At 39.7% G+C, this 21,680-nt stretch overlaps 2 protein-coding genes across 9 annotated transcripts in view; one reads left to right on the top strand and one right to left on the bottom strand.

Moving 5' to 3' along the window:
* Positions 1 to 569: 569 nt before the first annotated feature.
* QPCT (glutaminyl-peptide cyclotransferase) lies at positions 570 to 14,571 on the top strand. Its single transcript, XM_075146619.1, has 7 exons — positions 570 to 1,041; positions 5,234 to 5,380; positions 7,450 to 7,731; positions 10,382 to 10,558; positions 11,409 to 11,508; positions 11,993 to 12,109; positions 14,163 to 14,571. The coding sequence occupies exons 1-7, from the start codon at positions 898 to 900 to the stop codon at positions 14,306 to 14,308; spliced, it is 1,113 nt and encodes a 370-aa protein (XP_075002720.1). The 5' UTR covers positions 570 to 897; the 3' UTR covers positions 14,309 to 14,571.
* SLC30A6 (solute carrier family 30 member 6) overlaps positions 7,466 to 21,680 on the bottom strand; it is a 29,080-nt gene continuing 14,865 nt past the window's right edge. For 6 of the 8 annotated variants that reach the window (XM_075146613.1, XM_075146614.1, XM_075146615.1 and 3 more), the window contains one exon: positions 7,466 to 20,967. In XM_075146613.1, coding sequence (XP_075002714.1) covers positions 20,470 to 20,967 — 498 coding nt within the window. In that variant the 3' untranslated portion in view covers positions 7,466 to 20,469. The remainder of the gene's footprint in view (positions 20,968 to 21,680) is intronic. The other 2 variants (XR_012673092.1, XR_012673093.1) reach the window with 2 other exon arrangements.

Below are 21,680 nucleotides of genomic sequence, written 5' to 3'. Positions count from 1 at the left end.
CAGATGTTTTCTACAACACTGCACAGCAAGGATGGCAATGTCAAACGACCTAAAGAAGGGCTTGTGGGCTCAGAAGCTTAAATCTTTAGTTTAATCGTTTTAATTGGTCTACTGCAAAATATCACCTCACCACAAATTTTGCTTCATTGGTAGTTAATAATATAATTACAGAATTTAAAATGCCTGAAGACAGGATTGTCATTTTAGTGAGTATTGTCGTTTTAGGCCCAAAAAAGATCATAAGAAGAGCTTATGAAACCACTTTGCAATTCCATAGGTCTTTGTCTTTCAAGACCCTTAACGAATACTCATTTCAAGCTGGTCATCAGCAACGAGCCACGATGATCAAGGCCCACCCTCAGCAGGAGCCTAAAGCTGCTCCACAGAGCCCTCATTCAAGTGCCTGGAGCCACCCGCCTGTGTTGAAGCGCGCCGAGACCACAGGCAGCCTCTGAGCCTCAGTCACGTCAAAGCCGTCCCTAGAAACACAAAACGGGTTTTCAGGGGAAACCGCAGGCTACAGCTTTTCTCACGGTGAAAATCACGAGCCGCTGCGGGCCTCCTCTTGCCACACGGCGGTGCCGGGGGAGGAGGAGAGGAGGAAGGGGGCGGCGGGCCCGGGCTGGCCAGGGGCAGCCCTCCTGGCACTGCTGACGTGGTGCCAGGGACGGGGCTCATTTCGGAGGGGAGACGAGCTGCGAGAGGCCGGCAGAGCTACGGCTGCGACAGCCAGCGCCCACTTCTGCAGCAGCCTCCCTCCCTCCCGCCCTGCCTCCCGCCCTACCTCTCGCGTTGCCCCTTCTCCTCCGCTGCCGGCACCGGCCCTGGCTCTCCCCTTTCCACCCCCGGGCCTCGGAAAGGTGGAGAGAAGGGGGCCCGCGGGCAGAGCCGCCCGGGATGAGGAGCGGGATGGCAGGAGCAGGCGGGGGCGAGGGGTCGGCGGCCGCTTCCCGCCTGCTTGGGGCGCTGTGCCTCTCCGCCGTCGCCTGCTTTCACCTGGTGCACGGGAGGGAAACCGGAGCAGAGTGGACCCTGGAGAAGGTGGGTCACGGTTGCGGGCCTCAGGCTCCTCTTGCCTCTCCACATGGTTGCGGGGGGGGCGGGAGGCGCCTTCCTGGGAGGCAGGGGTCAGCAGCCGGGCGGTGGTACACGCCTCCGCCCGCCGGGAAACCTCGCACGTCCATCCTGATGTGATCCTGCCTTGGGCGCCAGGATGAATTTCAGCAGTGGGTCACCGCCCCACGCGCAGCGCGGGAGCTGCGGGGCTCCCCCGTCTGCGGAGAGCGCAGGTGAGGGTGGGTAACATGGCCTCCCTCTCACCCCGAGCTAACGGCTGCAGAGAACAAGTCGTCTTCTTCACGCGTTTGAAATGTCAGCGATGCCTTTCACACCGCCTGGGAACGGGCAGCTAGCGCAATAAGCTTTGTCGGGGACACTGCGTGAATTTATGAGGAAACCCGAACAGGACAAGAGAGGTCAAAATCCGAAATTATATTCCATGTAACATTCTATTCTACTCCAATTTTCAACATGATTTCACTGATTCAGAGGACAGCGTCTTAGTTTGAGAAAATAAATAGCTCTTCCAGCAGTGATGCACATTTATCTAGGAAAAACAAATAGGGATGGTGTTGATAGCTACTGCATGATTGTTTTGAAAGGATATAATATTTTAATATGTCGTAGAGCCATACTATATTGTTTTTAATTCAACATGTGTGTGAACTAGTGAAAAAAGCAATCTCGATAATGTTTAATGAAACAGTAATAAGCAGTAAGCCCCGGGATTTCTCTGTGTAACAACTCTTAGTGGCTGATTGTGAAACACTAACATAGCTTCTTCATGAAGAACGAAACCACGTGGAACATACGAGGGCACACAACTGCAAATTTCATTCAGTTAAAGGGTTATATTTCCAAACGGCAAATATACTTTTAGGGCCCATCCCCAGGTGTTTGTGGAAGAGCTGAACTCAAAGTTCATCCAGAACTGACCAAACTCCACTAATCCTTCGTTCTCCACCGTTCTCTTCACCAATAGATCAGCGTCCAGGACAAACTGGCAAAATGAAGTTGCCCTCATACGTTTCCACTCACTTTCCCTTAGTCATTCCCTTTCTCCTTGATTTTATTCACTCCCCATTCAAATAAGTGTTGGTTTGGGTTTTTTTTTAAGAAAAAAAGAGAGAAACTTTGTCATTTTATACCATTAATATACTGCCTTACTCTCTCTATATAACATCTATCTCATGTATAGACTACATACCTGTAACATATTACGTCTATAATATGCATAATACATGTATATGTACATATATAATACATATATAAGAATATGTGAGGCTAAATTTTTAGTCATACTAGTCAACGTACAAGCGTGTAGCCCCAGTGCTCCTTTTTTCCGGTCCCTTGAGCCACACCAATACACTCTTTACCTCATTCCATTCCAGCTAGTCAGTCTACTTGCCAATGATGTAAGTAGTATCATCTAACCGCAGCACCATAGCATCTGAACTCCTCTGCCCCTGCAGACACTAACCAAGAACCACTTCCTCTTTCTCATGAAGTCCTTGTCCCTTGACAACTGTTGTTCCTTCTCCCTAAAGAGATGTGTGAGCCAGAAGCTGAAAGTCTTGCAGCGTACAGACCTTCCCCTCCTCCTCTCATTGAGGAGGAGGAATCGGGTCCTAAACTTAAAGAGTTCTTAGAAGCTAACTTCCATTGGCACCGAGCTGAAATACACCAAAATCAGCAAGGTAAGCGTGGGCTACTTGTAGAAGTTGAAGCCTTGCAGTTTTATGCAGCTTAGTACAAAAGGTTTAGTGGTACCCCTGTCATAAATACGTCATTCTGTATTTGGCCATGGAGGAAATAGAGATTGACCAATACTTATAAGGAACAAGCCACCTACAGATCTCATTCTGCTGCTTTTTTATTTCATGGCCACTTTTGTAATTCCTTTCACTTCTCAAATTTGAAGATATCTCTATTATTAGAAATGGGAATTTATTCCTCTCTTCTGAAGTGTTTTCATACATTTGTACTTCAATAATAATAATAATGTTTCTTTGCAAAGTGATTCAATGACCACAATTAACAGGCATGCTCTGTTAGAAGCGAAACGATTCCACGTTCTAATTAAGCCCTTTACTTGTTCAACTGAAGGCATATTTTCTGAACTTCCTTAATTAAATTGACCTCCTACGCTCCTCTGAAGTGCGTAGCTTTGGATTTTCTCTCTCCTTTTACAGTCTGTTCCTCCTAAACAGAAGAGCTCTCCGACAAAATTTTCTCTTGTCTGTGCCTTTTCTACATTTGGTGTAAATTCCACTGTATTATAAACATTTTGTCTTTTGAAAGACAGTTTATGCATCTTCTACAATACAATTTCCAAATTTGTAGAAGTTGTTCTTTATATCAGATGAAATGCAATTTTTCTTTAACCCATGTCTAAATTTGCTAGCATTAAAAATGTTAACTGCACATCCTAAAATTTGGTGTCCTTGTAGTCTTAAAATTCAGCTTTAAACTTAAAAACTATATTAAAATTGGCATCGTAGGATTCAGTGTCTTTGTGTCTCCCCACTACTTAATTTCACTAAGTAAACCAAAGTGGAATTAGAGGAAAGGTCCACACATAGATAAACAGCTAGGAAAAGAGAGAAGGGTAGAATTAAATGCTTACAGTGAAGTCTAGAAAATATTTGTGCTTGTGCCTGCTTTGCTTAGCACACACATAAGTGAAGTAGAAAAGATGACAAATAGTGAGGCAAAACTCATTTTTTAACAATATTTGTCAGTCAGGGTAATTAAGATAACAGGACTGCAGAATATCTCAGGGTCAGTATGCTTTCTGGCCAAGTAATGAGTTTCAGCAGTCATTTCAGACAAATGTGAAATGACACACATGAGTGAGTGGGAAAGGAGAGGGAATGATTATTTTTTGTTAATATACACAATGATGGAGTTAGAGTAAATACATCTATGAAAATGTCAGTTTGATGCTGCAGTAGCCCAGAAGCAAGTCAGTTGTTAAACAGTTTCAAGAAAGAAAAAGAATAGAACAAAATAGAAAATACCATTGTCCTGTACTCTAAGCTATGGCGCACTCATGTTCCAGCTTCCCTCCCTTTCCTCGTCTCAGAAAGAATCAGGTGGATAGGGTACACTGAAGGACAGCAAGTCTGATCAATCATGTAAGGCTGTTCTGATCAAAGAACAAATAATCAGACCAGCATTTTTCAGTGGGAGAAAGAGAGGAGTAGAGGGAAGCCTCTATGATAGAAATAAGGAATGGATATGATAGGAGCATGCTATAGTAGTGCCTAAAATAGGAATCTATAAAAACAGGAATGGCTCAAGAAGTTCCTGAGGAGACGATTGCTAGCGACTGGGTAGGTTCACATCAGGTGCCCAAAGGGGCTTTTGAGATGTCCTTGGGGATGCCACCTGGCATTCAGCTACCGCTCCAGAACAGCACAAGGCTCTTGCGCATCTTTGACATACTTGCCAGCCCCGTGAGGATGTCTCAAGTATTGTAGGTCATGTCAAATAGCTCTAAAGGTCCATGCTTAGGCAACAGAAAAGAAGCCGCTTAGGAGGTAGCTAGCCCTACTAGCTGTTGTCACAGGAGACAAGCTGCCACTTCTGAGGTTAACCCATGTGTCACAAAGCTGATGTGTAGCCTAGCTAGCCCCACGTGAGCTGCACCAATTATACCACTGCGAGCAGAGGCCACAAAGACACAGCTTCACTCCTTCTGGGACTGAGCTAGCTTATGCATTTCTTTGCAGTACTACATCTCATAATACAGGCACAGCATAAAGCTAAATATTACTCCTAAAAACAAAGCTTCTGGTGTTTGTCCCAATGGAAACCTCATTTGAAGGTGGCATGGTTGCAGTCATGACTATGTATGTAGTATTAAGATATTAGAAAAAAGAGAACCCAATCATGGGTTGAGTTTTTACAGCTGATAGGTAAAAATTTCTCCCATGTTTTTAATACTAGTACATTTTGCATGGAAATCAAAGATACAGAAGCCACAGAACTTTAAAATGTCAATAATTTTTGAGAGAAAAGCTTTCCTTAAGATTACTTTTTGTTGTCAATAAATCAAAATATATATATAAAAATATATCACATTTACTGTAATTCTGAAGAAAACCATGGTTAAAAAGGTATAGTAATAGTTATAGCTATAGCAATCTCTCCCTTTTTCTCCTTTCTACAGTATTCTCACCAACCAAGAATTTTACATTCTGATGCTATTCAAAAAGTTGTAGCAAACACAGATGTTTCTAAAATGTGGGAGAATGATTTGCGCCCTATCCTGATAGAAAGATACTCAGGATCACCAGGAAATCATGTCGTACGACAGGTAAGACATTTCCTGAAAACCTGTAAGAACATCTATTATTCATATTCTGGTAGTGCCTTTAGTGACCACTAAAGGGGCAGACACATTCCTTTCATTTGGTAGGACGAACTCTATCATTGTTCAAGTCTAGACTGCAGAGAGCCTACATGACACAGCTTGCACTTTAGCTGACATCGTTGTCTGGGGCTGCATAGCACGATGGAGAAAAAACCCCAACATATTAAAATTTATGTTTTAAATGAAAAAGCTCGCCTTCAGTTTGGTACCCAAAGTACAACACAACAGTTGTCCTTTTCCTCACATGCACAGGCTTTTGGCCTCTGGTTCAAACCCCCCGGGACCCTACACGCGGGATGAAATAAATGACACCCCCCCGCCCTTTTTCTGGAGAGGTCCTGTGCTGTTACACTTCCCTGTAGTGTTGCCTCAGATGTGTGGATCAACACGAAAAGGGATCAGAGGGGCCCAAACTGGCAGCCTAGATGGTCATTGTGACAAAGCACAGCACTGGTTTAAGTACAGCACCAGCCTTCATCTACCCTTGAGGCAGTGACTCAACAGCTCCAAGATAACCCTAACTACAGTAAGTTTATTTGCCACTCTGCAATTGGTAGACTGGAAAAATGCTGCTTTTTTATGCTTTGTGTGTGTGCGTGCGCATGTGTCTCTATCGATTTAGCTTTGTGATTTCTTTAGTGATACCCTGGAAGGCAGCCAAATGAAAGGGGAAAAAGTGAAAAAAACAAAAAAACAGCTGAGCCTAGGCCAGAAAACCACAGATCATATTCAAAACAGGATCATCCTGTTACAAGGTAACAGCATGTACTAAAGTGGACCCCCACCAAAGGAAAAAAAGAAGAGTCCTACATTGTCAAAGCACAGTGGAGTTTGAAATGGATGACATTTCTTTGTAAAGACACAGAAAATGCATCAGACTCCTTTAAGGGAGAAGGCTAGTGCCAGTCAGGATAGTGCGCACTGGGAACTCCATCCAGGCTTATATACTCCTCTTAATCCATAACAGACATCCTTTGCTCATTTTACAGATAGAGGATAGACCATACAACACCATAAAAGCTTTCAGAGGGTGATCACAAACAAAATGGAAGTTTGTTCTAGTACTAAAATTAATGGCAATAATCCCACTGACTTTACTAAGAGCAGGACAAGTCTTCAAAGTCTGTTTTCTTTTTTCCTCTTAGAGGCTTTTGCTAATGTTTATTTAAAGAGAGAGGAATCTGCCTTGAAGAAGCACTCTAGGGACCCATAAAAATCAGTTGCTCAACAGAGATGGCCCTCTAATAAGAGTTAGCCAGAACTCTGTATTAAGTATAACTGGGGTTGTTAGAGGTATTCTTTTTAGTTAGGAAGTTACCTAAAATGAATGATCTCTTTTATAGATTTACTGTATTCATTTTTATCTTTATATGAGCCACACTTACCAGATTTAATTTTTAAAAGATTATTCTGAAATGTTTATTCTGAAATGTTTAATTGTTTCTTTAATTTAAAGGAATCAGACTGTCTCTTACAGCCTTGTAAACAACTTACGCTACTTGAAAGGCAGATTTCTCATGGAAGTTGAAAAAACCAGCTTTTTTTTTTTATACTGCTGTGGCATCTACGCATGGTAATTGTCAAAATAGCCACAAGTTCTCTGCAGCCAGTTTTGACATTTAATTTAATGACACAATTGAGTTTAGATTTGAAGAGGTAAACATTAAATCTGTCCTGGTTACACCTGAAAAAACACTGGCCTGGAAACTTCAGAGATCAAGATCTTAATGTGTCATACTAATGGGCAATCATTCAAAGCACTCTCAGACTCCAAAGACAAGAGACAAAAGGGAGAAATGAATAGCAAATGAGCCAGTCAGAGGCTGAGGTAGCAAAGATATTGCTTACTTGATATAGTAACATCAAATTTTTTGCTATAAAATTTATCTTTTAAAAATACCATGAACTTACAGAAATAAACCTAAGTGCCACTATTAATAAGCTAATGGCACTTTGTCTGCAACATCTTTCTGAAGCAAGCTAATCTGATTTTTTTTTTTTTTTAATTGCAGCACATCAAGCACCGTCTTCAAAGATTACAGGCTGGTTGGGAAATTGAAGAAGATACATTTCAGAGATACACACCATATGGCTATCAAACATTTTCAAATATTATCAGCACTCTCGACCCCTCTGCAAAACGCCACCTAGTACTTGCTTGCCACTACGACTCAAAATTCTTTGGACGGCAATGGCAGGAGAGAGCATTTGTAGGAGCAACTGATTCAGCCGTGCCTTGTGCTATGATATTGGAGCTGGCACGTGCCCTGGATAACAAGCTTCAGTTAATCAAGGTAGTTTGCTTGTTTCATTTTCATTTGGTTTTGCAATAGCAGTAGGCCTTAGGGCACTTTCATGTTCTCTCCCACAGCCTGCGTGCCTGATTCTCTGATCGCTGTGCCTATAGTAAACTCCCACTGACTTCAAGAAGAACAGAACAGAGATCTGTATCTACTACTATAGAGTATACATTATCACATTGAAACTTCTTACGCAAAGGGTGACTATCTAAAAATTATCTAATAAATATATACAATTATATAAAATAACAATTTATACATGAGTAATACACGTTTCATAGATTCAGCGAGATATAATCCTACTTTCTATCTAAAAGACAAAGAACCCTACTCAGAAGCTCCTATTGTAAGCAGTAACATCTAGGATCATTGACAAAGTTTTGTTGCTTTCTGAATCTTGCATTTTTAAAATCTCACACTTGCATGCTGTTTTGGGAGACGGATGAACTAATTTCTGTGCAGGACAGTTACACTCACGTCCCTCCATCCCATAACGATTTCAAGCTTTCCTTCTTGTTTTCCTTTATCAATTTGAATAGTTTATTTATGAAACAAGTGATGGCTGAGTACAGGAAAACAGTCAAGTAATTATATAATATTTATCAGTCTATGTTACCTATGCTATGAAAATCTGCTTCAAAGTGCTGCCATTGCTGGGCACAAAAATTTGTTGATGTTACAAGCTCTAAAAGCTTGTAGGATTACAAATTTGTAGGATTACAAATTTGTAGGATTACAGATTCATGAGTGCCATCTACTGGTTCAGTATATACTATTTACAGAAGAATATTTCTCATACACTAACAGAGTTTTCACAGGAAAAGGTCTCTCAAATGCTTTACAAAGTGTCAGGAATATACTCAGCTCAGGTATTAAGATTACTTGTCGGCACTTGTTTTCAAAAGCTGATTTGGTGCCTTCTGACATCAGAATATTTAAGAATTTGAAGATTAAGAATATGGCAATGTTTTTAATCACAACACAAAGCACTCCTGTAATACATATGCTTTCATTTAGAAGCTTCATTTAGAATAAATTTGCCTGATGGTTATTTATGGAACAACCTGCACACCGACTTAAAGACTGGAATTTTTTGCAAGTAATACATCATTTTTTGATTAAATTGTTTTATCATGTAAAATGACAGCATTTGACAAAAAGGGAATCTAATGACTTTGCACAGGCTACAATTTGTACAGTCTGTTAACAAAATATACTTTGGGATCCATCTGCTTAATACATTAGCTATGACCTTTTTGCCCTGCTCATAGTAGCATAACAGACTCTGTTATGTTTTCAGCCAAATCTATTTATACTTTGATTTGAAGCTGGTTTTGATTTTTTTTGAAGCTTGATTTTTATCTTGATGTTTCTCCAATTATACAGAGTAAGTTTAAAATCAAAGGGCAAAGACATCTCTCCACATTATTCAGACCTGGGAATGTGTTAAACAGTAATAATAATAATAATTACAAATACTACTTTCTAAAATTCAAATGGCATTAATACCGTTTCCTCCAGAATGTAATGCAAAATGACTGCTATCAAAAGAGCTCTGTCCTGTGCAGAGGACAAAGGGCAGCAAAGCATTGCCATTAGAGAAATCCATATATCACTGTGAGTATAATCAATATCATCTTGCCTACGTGAGCGACATTATATAGAAGTTTTCCACTACTGTTTATACTGGATCAGCTCCAGCTAGTTGGGAGTTGTAGCCGATACAGGACATGGCTGTTGCCAGTGACCCCACCTTTTTAACCACATCATGCAATTTTACTTGAAGTAGCATTAATTCACAGAGGGGTTAAAATATATATGGCAACTGCTAAGACTACAGTTCCCAAAACTGTTCATATAGCGGAACCGAACTGGGTTTAGCCATCTTGTAGATTACTAGAAAATGCTGCCAGTGCAAACAAGGCTTCAGTTAGTAAACAGAGAGAAAAAAGGCTCCTTCTACATTGGGAAGAAAGTTCACACAGCTGTCTCCTATGATTAAATAAATTAATCAAATATATTCTCAGTTTTTACTGCTGTGATATTTTTGATTGTTGAAAGGGAAGGGTGTATCTACTCCACATTCTGTGCTTTGGTTTTAGGGTAAAGCTGCCTGGGTGGTTGCGAGTCCTCCTGAAGGAAAAGCAATGGTCATTCTTCTCATGACTGCTCTTTGTCCCTTAAAGAACCATCAACTTTACAAAGACATGATTCACCTCCGCTGATGCACAACTGTAGCAGAGATATTACTCCTTTGTGGCGCTATTAAGTAATAATATTAGCACTCACATCAGGTGTTGTTGCCGACACATCTCCTCATTATTTGAGATGATGTTTCTGCTACCTGGTTTTGCAGACCTGTCTCAACATACTCAGCTCATGTCCACTAAAGTCAGAAATGGAACTTTTAACCAGAACCAAAATGATACCAGACTGGAGAACATGTCACTGTGCTACATAAAGAATAATGACTGATCACTACTACTATTACACCATAATGCGTGTTTAACAGCCATAGGAAGGGTTTGCATAGGGTACCTTGAAAATATACCCCTACTGATGTTGCTTATATGACTACAGTATTTGTCCTTTATTTAATGTTCTGGCCAGAATCAGTTATGTTACTTTTAACTTCCTCCAACAGACCAGCTCAACGTCAAGACCAGACCTTTCACTTCAGCTCATTTTTTTTGACGGTGAAGAAGCCTTTGTCCGTTGGTCCCCTTCCGATTCCCTCTACGGATCTCAACACTTAGCTCAAAAAATGGTATCTACTCCACATCCACCTGGTTCAACAACCACAAATCAGCTGCAGGGCATAGTAAGTGGCTTTCACCTCCCTAATGAGTAATAGTAAATTGCATTTTTTTAATATTTCATTAGTAATTGGCCAAACTCCCAAGAAACCATGAACCCCACCAAAGTTAAAGGAAGAAGCAGGCTTTGGAAATTTTATGAGATGTGATAAAATAGAGAGTTGGCAAAAGCCTTTCAGGTGAATCTGCTTAGACCTTCTCCATGCAAGTATGAGGAGGAATCACTGAAAAATGAAAATATACAAATTTATTAGAATACAAACTATGAAACCCACCTTCTTCAAGAGAGATAATTCGAAGTGATTAGGAAAGAACACAGACATAGCGTCGGTCTATGAACAAATCTCCCCTAGCTCAGCACTAAGCTACAGCAAGCCCTCCGCTTCCCTTTGATTCCTACTAACATTCTGGTTGTCTGCTCCCTTCTCCCTACTGCCTTCTGGTTTCCCTACTCACTGCTGAGACACTTTTCTGCTGTCACTGTATCTTGTGACTCATAAAACGTCTTTCCCTGGGGAAGAAGCAATTTCCTCTTCTTTCTCCCCACCTACCATAGTTTTTCTTTTAAAGGAATATACCACACAAACTGCAAACAAAGCGATGCAGTCTGCTTCAGCTTGAGGAACAGAGAAACTGCCTACCTTTTTCCTCCTCGGAAAGACAGCAAAATGCATCAGATTGGAATAGAGTTCTGCTAATGAGTTCTTCTCAGGCACCAAGCCAGATCTTTGGCCAGAGCTATCAAAAACCTAGTCATGACCTATACAGGAACCAAGAGGTTTCATTGCTGCTGCTGCTGTTGATGGTAGTGTAGTAATGTAAAGAATTCTGTATTAAAGATTCTTTCTTCTGTAGGACCTGCTTGTACTACTGGATTTAATCGGTGCACCAAACCCAGTCTTTCCCAATTATTTTCCAAACACTATTCGATGGTTTCAGAGGCTTCAAGCAATTGGTAAGGAGAAGGGTATGGGCTTTTGATGAATTTGAAAATTTACTGTGTAGTTTCTGAATGTACTAAGTCCTGTAAATCAGATTTTTAGATTACTTTTCTGTTTTACAGTTACAATATTTAATAATGTAAATGTTAAATTTGGTGCATCTTAAACCTATACGAAGATTTTTATATTTAAATAATAAAAAAACCTAAGGAAAATTCCCAGATACTTGGAAGCCATGAAACAGATTCTATTACTGATTGTCACTCTGCGACTCTTAGGAACTGCTTCACTTCTGTGTTTTAGTTCTCACTTCTGTAAAACGATGGTAAAAGCACCAATCTTGAGGTCTTTAAGTACTAAACAAATGCAAAAGACAGTCACCAACTCCTTTTTCTTCTTTGATGGAAAAAGCTTCCACGTGAGAGGAAAAATAATTCAGATGTGCTAACACGCATCATATTGTCCAAAAGTAATAATCACTTTGATTGTGAATTACAGAGCAAGAGCTACACAACATGAATCTGTTGAAGAATCACCTTGTTGAAAGGCAGTATTTCCAGACTATTTTACATCGAGGCTTGGTTGAAGATGACCACGTTCCATTTTTATTAAGAGGTACCGGAAGCTCTTATATTTTGAAGTATAAGTTCAGTAACAAATGCATCATTTAGTGAATGAGCAAGTGCATATGATCCCATTTTTCAAGCTTATTTGCCCCAACTTGAGGCTTCCAAATCCAATTTTACACAGGCCAAGAGTCACAGCTTTGAAAAACATACCCGAACAAAAGCAGCGATAAAACACACCCATCATCATTTTGCATGAGCGCAGCTCCAATGGCACAGAGATAATGGAAATTTCTGTCAGCAGCAGTGTCCTACAAAGATACGCAACTCTGATCCAGTGGGATATCACTACATACCACACTAGCCAGCTAGTTACTATTTCTAGGAGCAGTGAAACACTCAAGGGTCATATCTTCAAAGACTACAAAGATCTGTTGTCAAAGTTACAGTAATGCTCACTATTACCTGTTTAAATTCAAAGGCACTGACTCCTGCAAAAACTCGCATACGCAAATTAGACACCCTCATTCCCTAAAAAGAATGGAGATTTCATAACTGTCAGCTTGAGGGGTGGGAAAGGTGCGTAGAGTAGCCAGCAGAAATAGCAAAGGACACAACATGCCTGAAATCCCTCCTGGAATTAGGCACATACCTGAAACTGGGATTCCGTGCCTAAGCATTTCTCCTGGCAGACACCTAAGCCATAGCCTGACTTTTGCATCCCTTCTTTTCCTTTGGGATGCAATCAAAGAAAGGGAAAGCGGTTGTACTACTGCTGCCACCAGATCAGTGATTAAAGCACTTGTCCAAGTTCAAGATGTGGATTTGATGTCCTTCTCGATCCAAGCACTCAGCAGAGCATCTTCAAAACTAAGGTGGGCCAAAGAAGGGTAGTAGATACAGCAAACTCTTCTGATTGAAGTTTTCCACTGTACAGCAAGGACTACAAGAGTCATATTGCTAGAGAAGGGTTAACCAAAAAGGAATGTAACACTAGTTCAACGAAGAGGGTATCTACCTAGGAAAGGAGGGAGGTATCTTCATATCCAGCCCCGAATTTTACCATTGCTTATGCTTTGTTAACTACTGAGTAATGTGAAATGCACACACGGCTCTGGAAGCAGGCACAAGAGCAGCTACACCTCTCCACTTCCAAGCAAGTGCTCTCTTCACTGAGCTATAGTTACTGTCTCCTGCACAATGGCTCTTCAACTCCAGGAATCTTTCATTTTTCACACCAAGGCAGGGCCCAGGTCCAACGAAACCAACACAGCCATCATGTGCATGTCCAGGGATATCAAAAATCCTACATGGGAGAAGCTGATAGGGGAAAACAATGATTACACCTCAAAACTTTTTCTAATAACACGATTAACCTAGTGAAGAAAAGAGATTCCTTAGTATGCAGCTGAAAAATGAGAGAGGAAAAGCAGTAAAACAGGAAAGGGGCTAGAAAGAAACATGCTCCCCCCAAAAAGTGATCAGGAAGCAGAAGACTGATTTCACTCCTCCTTTACCTAGAAGTTGCAGTATGTATAGATGGCCTGATGTGTATATATATATGCAGTGGAAGTTCTTTTATCTGAGGATAACAGTGGTTCTATTTCACAGAGTAAAAATACAGACACCCTATTTTACCATTTATGGAGAGGACTAAAAAACGCTTCAAAAAGTGCTCAATCTTAACACTGTCACAAGAACATGGTAATCAGTTTTCAGTTTGGGGAGCTGCAGTGGTTTCTCTGCCCTTCTGTAGCTCCTAAACATGGTATCAACAACAACAATGCAAACGATCTCAAAAAAAAAAAAAAAGCAAGTATCAGAGTAAAACTACTAGCTACAGGTGCCTTAAAAAAAAAAGAGGGAAAATACTCAAAGGAAAGGAAGGCGCCCATTTTAGGAAACACACAATGAAATGGATGGGCTGCAGTCACAGGCTTCAAAAAAAGAGAAGGTAAAAGGAAGCTGCAGTGACACACACTCCTCTATAAAGTAAGCTTATTGAGTAGTTACCTGACTCTATTGCCAAATGGCAACATATCAATTGTCTTAACAAAACTTCTCCAATATTTCTTCTCCAAATTTCACTTTCCTCCCTATAGGGGTTCCAGTCCTACATCTGATTCCATCCCCTTTTCCTGCAGTGTGGCATACCATGGAGGACACAGAAGAAAACCTTGACAAAACCACTATTGACAATCTCAGCAAAATCCTGCAAGTGTTTGTACTGGAATATCTAAACCTGTGATAGACAAAATGGCAAGAAATCGTACTCCATTCTAAATATTGTTTGCCCGCCTTCACATTTGCTATTTAATTGCATTGGAGAGCACTAAAGCAAAGCAAAATATGATGATAGCTCTTGCTAGACTGATTATTGATTCAGCTGTTCCTGGCCCAATGTTCCATGTAGCCAAATAAGATAGCATTAAATAAGAATTAGTTTCAGCCTGGAAAGAATTTGATCTTTCCATGTCTTACCTCTGAATAAAAAAACCCGGAATTTTTCCAGATTGTTATCACTGTTTTATGTCACATATTAAGATCCCAGGAGGGAATGCCTCCCGACTTAAGTGTTAGCTACAGTTTTTACAAGGTGTGACCAACTTTTGCAGTGTTCAGCAATGGAAATTTATACCACATTATCAAAAGAGGCAAAAATCACACTAAAACAAACTCTTACTTTGGGTTGAACTAAAGCACTTCATCCTGAAATGAGTTGCTAGGACTCCTGACACGCAGAAGGGATTTTTAATCCTCTCTGCCCCCTCTCTTCCTTCCCCTACAAAGAGGGCTGCAAAGGCTCTTGTCCACGGACAGCAGGCCACCAGGAAACAGAGAAATAACCCAAATTCAATTTTCTTGCTGTCATTTGTTGGATACTTTTTGATGGAGAAGGGTGGTGGGGAGTGATGCTAAGAGGAAGGTACGTGGGGCTTTCCATCATGCTTTGACTGCAACACAAGAGATATAAACAGAAGAGTAGGTGGTGTGTGGGAGCAATGCCGCAGCACACACCATTCATTCATGTGAGAATCATTCACAATTTAACCCAAAATAAAAAAAAAAACACCAAAACAAACCTGCTGTTTTTAATACAGTTTACATCAGAAGTAATTATACTAGAAAAGTGATCACTTTAGAAACTATAGTTTTATATAAATATAATTTTAAAGGCAAAGTGCTATCTATCAAGAGTAAAATAAGTATGAGAGTCAGAAGCAGGAAGACAGTTTAAGCACCAAAAAGTAAGGACAAGCCATAGCCTATGTCAGAAAAAGATACTCACAAAGATACTCACCAGTTTAACAACCCTGTGCTTTTACATTCCATACTGGAATTATTCAATAAATTTAGTATAACACACTGGCAAAAATCGAGTCTGGAATGAAATCAATAGGAGAAGCCAGAAGAACAGTACTCAAAGGCACATACAGAATTATGGTTTCCACTGGTGAGAAAAAGATGACAGCATTTGAAGAAAGAAAGGAAAAAAAAAATCAAGCTGGTAGAGGATGAACTGAGAAAAAACAAGTCAGTACTTTACTGCTCTGAACTTCTTCCATTAGAAAGTTCTATCCTGGGCAAAGAGATTTAAAAAGGAAGTAAGCTTCCTATGGAGCTGTAGGCATGTCAGATTTGGCCTGTATTTTACCATTTTCCTAAAGCAAACATTTCTGAATCTAAGACAATATTGCAACTTTAAAATATGTGTGTAAATAGAAGTATGTATTTAGAAGTATGCAAATTTGTAAAATTTTACTATGACAGGACAGCCTGAAAATGAAATTCAATCTGGTTTTGTTGCTCAAGATGAAACAAAAGCGTTTTATGTTTTCCCATCACTTTAACATGTGAGAAATGTTTCTATTTTGCATGCAACTTCTGAAATAGAATACAATGAAAATTCTAAAAATTGAACAGATGTGTTTATTTTCAGATATTACTGTACATCTCTGTAAATACATCAAAACTATTTGAACTCTTTGCTATCATTTCTCCTCTACTTCAGCCCATGAGAAAATATTCTAAACAACTAAATTAAATCTTCTGAAGTTGAATACTCTGAGCAGTATAAGGCACCTACTGCACCCTCCTAAGTGGCAAAAAAAGCTAACAAAATGGCTTTATACAGAAATATTAAACATTAGTTTGTGTGGCTAATTTCATTTTTACAGGTGAACTCTTATGGTTCTTCATACTTTGCAGGGCCCCTGAAAAATGCAGTATGCATTTGCAGTGTGCACTGCTACTCTGCTTCTTCAAGAATCTGAAAGTTAACTTAAAATAGGCTTCATTATGAAATGTGGGGTCAGAGGGCTGTTATAACGGGGAAAAGCCTAATTTTTAAAAATCTCTATTAGAGTTAGTTGAAACCATAATTTAACCATGTAGTACACCAAATCTCTGGCATGTCAATTTTGTCACCAATTTCTCACTGCCTGAGCATGCAGTTCTCTTGAGTTATGTTTACTCAGTTCAAAGAAATAAGATACAGGTTGGTGTAATATGATTCAATGGTTCTCAAAACACAAAGAAAACATGAAGAGGCTTGCTTTTTTTTTTATCTTAGTTTTTTGTGGGTTTTTTGTTGTTGGTGGTGGTGGTTTGGTTTTGGGTTTTTTTTTGATACGGGAAAAGAGGGCCTTCTCTTAACTGGATGTGAGCCCTGGAAAGGGTTTACCTAAAGAGGGGAGGGTCATCATCTTAGTAATCTATATGATCTGTCATTCATTTAAAAAATAACTGCTGGAAGGAAAACATAGATCGGCCCAATAATCACGTGAATCCAAGAATCTAAGCTCCGAAAAGCACAAGAACCTGAAGTAGTCAGTAAAGCAGAGACATGGTGCAAGGTGGGTTCTCACTGCTACTAAGGCAGAGGGGAACAAGCAGGTAGAAGAAAGTCTAGCCATTTGACGAAATACCCGGAAAACAAAAAATACAAGCGAAAAGACCAGGACTGGTATCTCCCACCCTCAGTTTCAACACTGAATATCACTAAGTATCCAGATCCGTAGGACATGCACAGTACAGATAATCACTTCAGAATTCAGAGACAGGCTTTATGTTGAGAACCTATCCCTGGACAGTTTCTCTGTTCCTGTTGGATGGTGGCAGCAGGGGACAGAAATCAACTGAGGGACTTCAACTAATCTAATAATTACACAAATCAGCAGCATTGCTGCACAGGTTCTCTCCTTGAACAGGATTTGTCACAGCTCAGTCAAGGGGGGGCGGGGGGGGAATAAAAATCATCAATCTACCACCCACGAGAGGCTGTCACTGGGTTGTCAGAGTCCTCCCAAAGGTGTACGTGGTTATTACCTGGATGAAGGGAACACAGAACAGAATGAACTCAAGAGCCATTACTCAATAGGTAAAGCTGCAAAACCCCCTCATATTACATTAGTTATTTGTACTGTAGTAGGCGCTCTAGCTCCTTTTATATCAGGACAATGCAGTTTTTCACAAGAATCTTAAGCCTAAGTAATGGCACATGCCCCCCAAATTCTCTAAAGCTTGATGCATTTACCTACAAGTGAAGTGATCCTATGCAATCACAGTTGGAACAAGTTAAAGGAGTAGCAATGCCAAATCCTCTGGTAGACAGAAATGATAGTGAGTACCAGTCCTCTTTTTTCTCTAGCTGGGGCAGCATTCCTATCACTAGGAATGAAGATGATTTAAATTAGCAATTCTTATTCACCACATTTCAAATTAAACTTTAAATTCTGACCGCCTAAGAGCAAAATACAATTAGAAAAGACAAAATGCAGTAAAAATATTTTCTGTAGAATTATACAAGGACCCCGTCGACATTGGTAGCAGACCCAGCAAAACAGTTCTGAAGTTTCACACATCTGCTCATCGAGATTGAAGCATCACCCGAGAGCATCACTTAATCAATATATATAAAAAGATAACTATAAAATCTTGTACACAAATTACCACTTTTTCCTTGTCATTTAAGGATGGCACTGATTTTATTTTCCTCGTATAAAAGGAGACATTTTACTCTGTGCTGATTTAACAAATATTCTTAATATATACATAACAATAAAGCAGCTAAAAAGCTGTTCTAATCTCTAAAAGAATCTTTATCATCCACACATATGATATATATTGTAAACAATCACTCCAAAAAATAATTTTGTTAAAGTGATTATATTGCACTCAGAATTCTGGGATCCTCATTCTCCCTTCTCATTTTAAATCAAAGATCAGCTTCATTTTTTAATAAAATGGAGCTTTAATTTTCTACTAAAAACAAATAGGCATGCAATCAATATAATACAATGTATTTAAAATGTCAGAAAAAGAGCAAGCGTTTGGTTATGAAACTGGAGTAAGGAACAATTCTCAAATAGGCCACACGAGAGTAGTATATTGTAAACATTCTGCTGGCTCTAAGGTGTTGCAGATGCTGTAGCGTGCAGGCTAGTTCAGCACCCAAGAGGTACAGAGAATCTGTTCAAGTGTTCTGTACTTCAGCAAATTTCCATGCAGCAATGGCACATGTAATAGACTACATATAAAGACAGAGTAATGAAACAAAGGTGATTATTGAGCTAATACTGACCTCATAGAAACATACCCAATCGTTGTAAGTTCACTGTAATCTTTAAATGCAAGTTTTCCAGGTCATTACATTTTCTAACACAGCAATGAAACTGTTACTCTTGTTGCAAATGAAGTACAGAACTAGATTCCCTACTTGTAGGTTACATGGACTGTATACCAGTGGCAGTCTGGACACTACCCTCAGCCTAAAACATCCCGGCAAGATACCATCATGCAGAATGTCACCTTGCTTTGTTTGCAAGAGTGACGCCCTCCTCCAAGCATTGGAGCGAGAAACACAGGAAGTGGAGGGAAAAAAGAAAAGAGGAAAGCAACGTCCTTATGCAGAAAAAGAAGTCATCAGCTAGTGTGAAGAGGCCACAGATCTTTAAAATGCAAATGAAGGCTGTTTTCTCAACTCAGTTCTACAAGAGAAAGATTTCTCTATCAGACCCATTATCTTCAGGTAACATATTAATATCTTTGGAGTCCCTGAGACACTACAGCTCCATATAACCACCCTGGACAAATGGAGAGACTTAGTATACAGATTAACAAGGTGGAAGCCAATATATAGCACCCTGAGTTGCAAGTGAAACAATAGGAATGGGCAACCCATTCCTCAACAGCCAAGAGATGCGGAAGAAAGTGCAGAGGAGGTGTTGGCTAGGGAATTGAGATACATACTGCACAGGAGAACAGAAAAAATTGAAGTGTTTCTAAAAGGCCTTTCCCTGTTATCAGAGCAGTGAAGAAAAAGACATCAGTCAGAGGGAAGAGCTCTCTGAGAAAGGCCCTGAAGAATTATGGCCTTCTAGATGTACAGCAGAATGATAATGCAAAAGCAGAGACAAGTTAGGCAGTCTTTTTCCAAGTGTGCCCCAAAGGTTAAGCACTCTAGCAATGACTGTCAGTGATCACTGACCTGTACTCTGGATATAAACCAGGAATATAAATAGATACTTTTTCCCCTGAAACTCCAGAAAAAATACAAAGAGGGAAAATACAAAGTCACAATCGAATCAGAGAATACTTTCCATAGTCAAAAATGAAATACTGGCTTCAGAAACAATACAGCCATCTGCTCTGTATCTTAAATAGGGTTAATCGTAAAAAAGATTGTAAAATCTTAAGTTTGAAATATTTTATTTCCCAGTATATTGCTAAGTAATTTTGCAGTTAAACCAAAAAGGAAGAAATATCAGAGATGGATATGGAATACTTACAACTAGAAAATGGTTGCTGAACCATCTGAATTTCTATAAAAGCATCAATAAAAATGTAAAAACATGGTCTCACAAAATTAATTAGAATCTGAAATGCCAGATTGTCTTCACAATGGCCACAATATGAATACTGATGGATTTTTGCAACCAAAAACTAATTGTGACTTTGCCAAGAGATGACTTAATACAGCAATCAAAACATCTCTAAAAACTGGGACTTGTATTTCTGCAATTTCCTATTCTCTCCGCTATTCAGCATTCAGTAAGCAATTCTCATTAGAAAAAAAATGCTACCTGGTCACCATTTTACTCTCTTATGGAGTTGTGCTATACCTCAATACATTCTTGGGAAAATAAAGAAAGGTGAATAAAAAGCTGAATAGAAATAGATACTCTATAAAAACTACCTGTAAAGTATCGTAAGTCTGGAAAATATTTGTGGCATTACACAAGCTACTGCTGATGCAAAGAAAAAAATTGCAATTTAACCATTTCATGAATATGAACAATGCACTTGTTCCCAGCCATTTAGAATGATCTGACATTCCAAATGTTTATAAAAATTGGGTAATAAAAGAATTAAGTCAATACCCTTAAGTACAATAAATAATGGTGTTTATTATGGTCGGGGTTGCTCACGAGTGTTTGTTCCATATCTGCTTGGGACATTTGTAAAACCAGTTCTGAATCCTTGAGTTGCTCCCATTCCCGGTATTCCAAATCCTTGATTGAGTACACTGCTGTACGGTGCGGATCCATGATTAAAGGCCAATCCATAGGGCCTTGTCTGAGTGTTTAAAAGGATGACTGGACTCACATTTTTGCCTGGTGTATTAAAAGAAAATTCTGGCGGTGGGCTGCTGGGCTTAGCTGGAGTGGATGTAACAGGGTTCAAATTATCAGCAGCTTTCAAAGATGGCATTGGAATAATATGATGATCCGAAAGGTTCAGAATATTGTTTGCAATAGGCACAGATGATAAGGTAGGTCTGATCCAGTCATCTTTGAAAATCTGAACAGTCAAGGTAGAGACCAATGTGTATAATCTGTTAGTGACATGGGCAAGTACCATTTGTTCGTTTGCATCTCTCCGAATTCGGACATGTACTGATCCAGCCTAGAAAGTAATAAAAATAAAGTGGCTGTTAACTGTTACTTCAGTAAAGATTCTCCATATGCATTCAAGAAGAGGTAAGTTACCTGGAGAGAATTATGCAAAGACCTTTCGCAGTGGAGACTGCTGACTAAATTGAGAAACTTATTTAATAATTCCATAATTAGGATACATTTTGATCTTTCCTAACACATTGATCTCTTATGAACACATCAAGATCATAATTCAGGAAAACTGAGTCTTAAAACCAAACTATAAAATACAACATGTGATGGCAGAAAAGGGAAGGCAACAGCTGAGAAAAAAAGTGGCCCACAAGCAGAACAAAGTGCAGACAAACTCCATATTCCAAATTCAGGAGAAAGAGTCATCACTGTGCTGTTGGAGCAGACAAGAGGACAACACGCATGGCAGACACACTCAAACTGGGACCTTTAGCAAGAACAGAGGCAATGCCTCTTGTGGAACTCAGACTAAGAGTTTCTCCTGGACTTGCATCTAACTGCGGGCTGTCCCTGCCTTTCTTTCAGTAACACTATCTCATTTACCTTGAACTACTGCTGCAGAAGAGAACAGGACACAAAACAGAACCCCTCACATGCTTTTTCAGTTCATATTTAATAAAGAACATGGTTCACAGCTTGTGCTATATAAGCCATTTTTACATCAGATGGTGCAGCTGAAAACATATCCAGGTCTGAGGAAGTTTCTACTGC

Source organism: Calonectris borealis, chromosome 3 (genome assembly GCF_964195595.1).
Source record: "Calonectris borealis chromosome 3, bCalBor7.hap1.2, whole genome shotgun sequence".
In the NCBI taxonomy this organism is placed as follows: Eukaryota; Metazoa; Chordata; class Aves; order Procellariiformes; family Procellariidae; genus Calonectris; species Calonectris borealis.
Note: the sequence above shows the minus strand (reverse complement) of the source record. Positions and strands in the feature narration are given on the sequence as shown.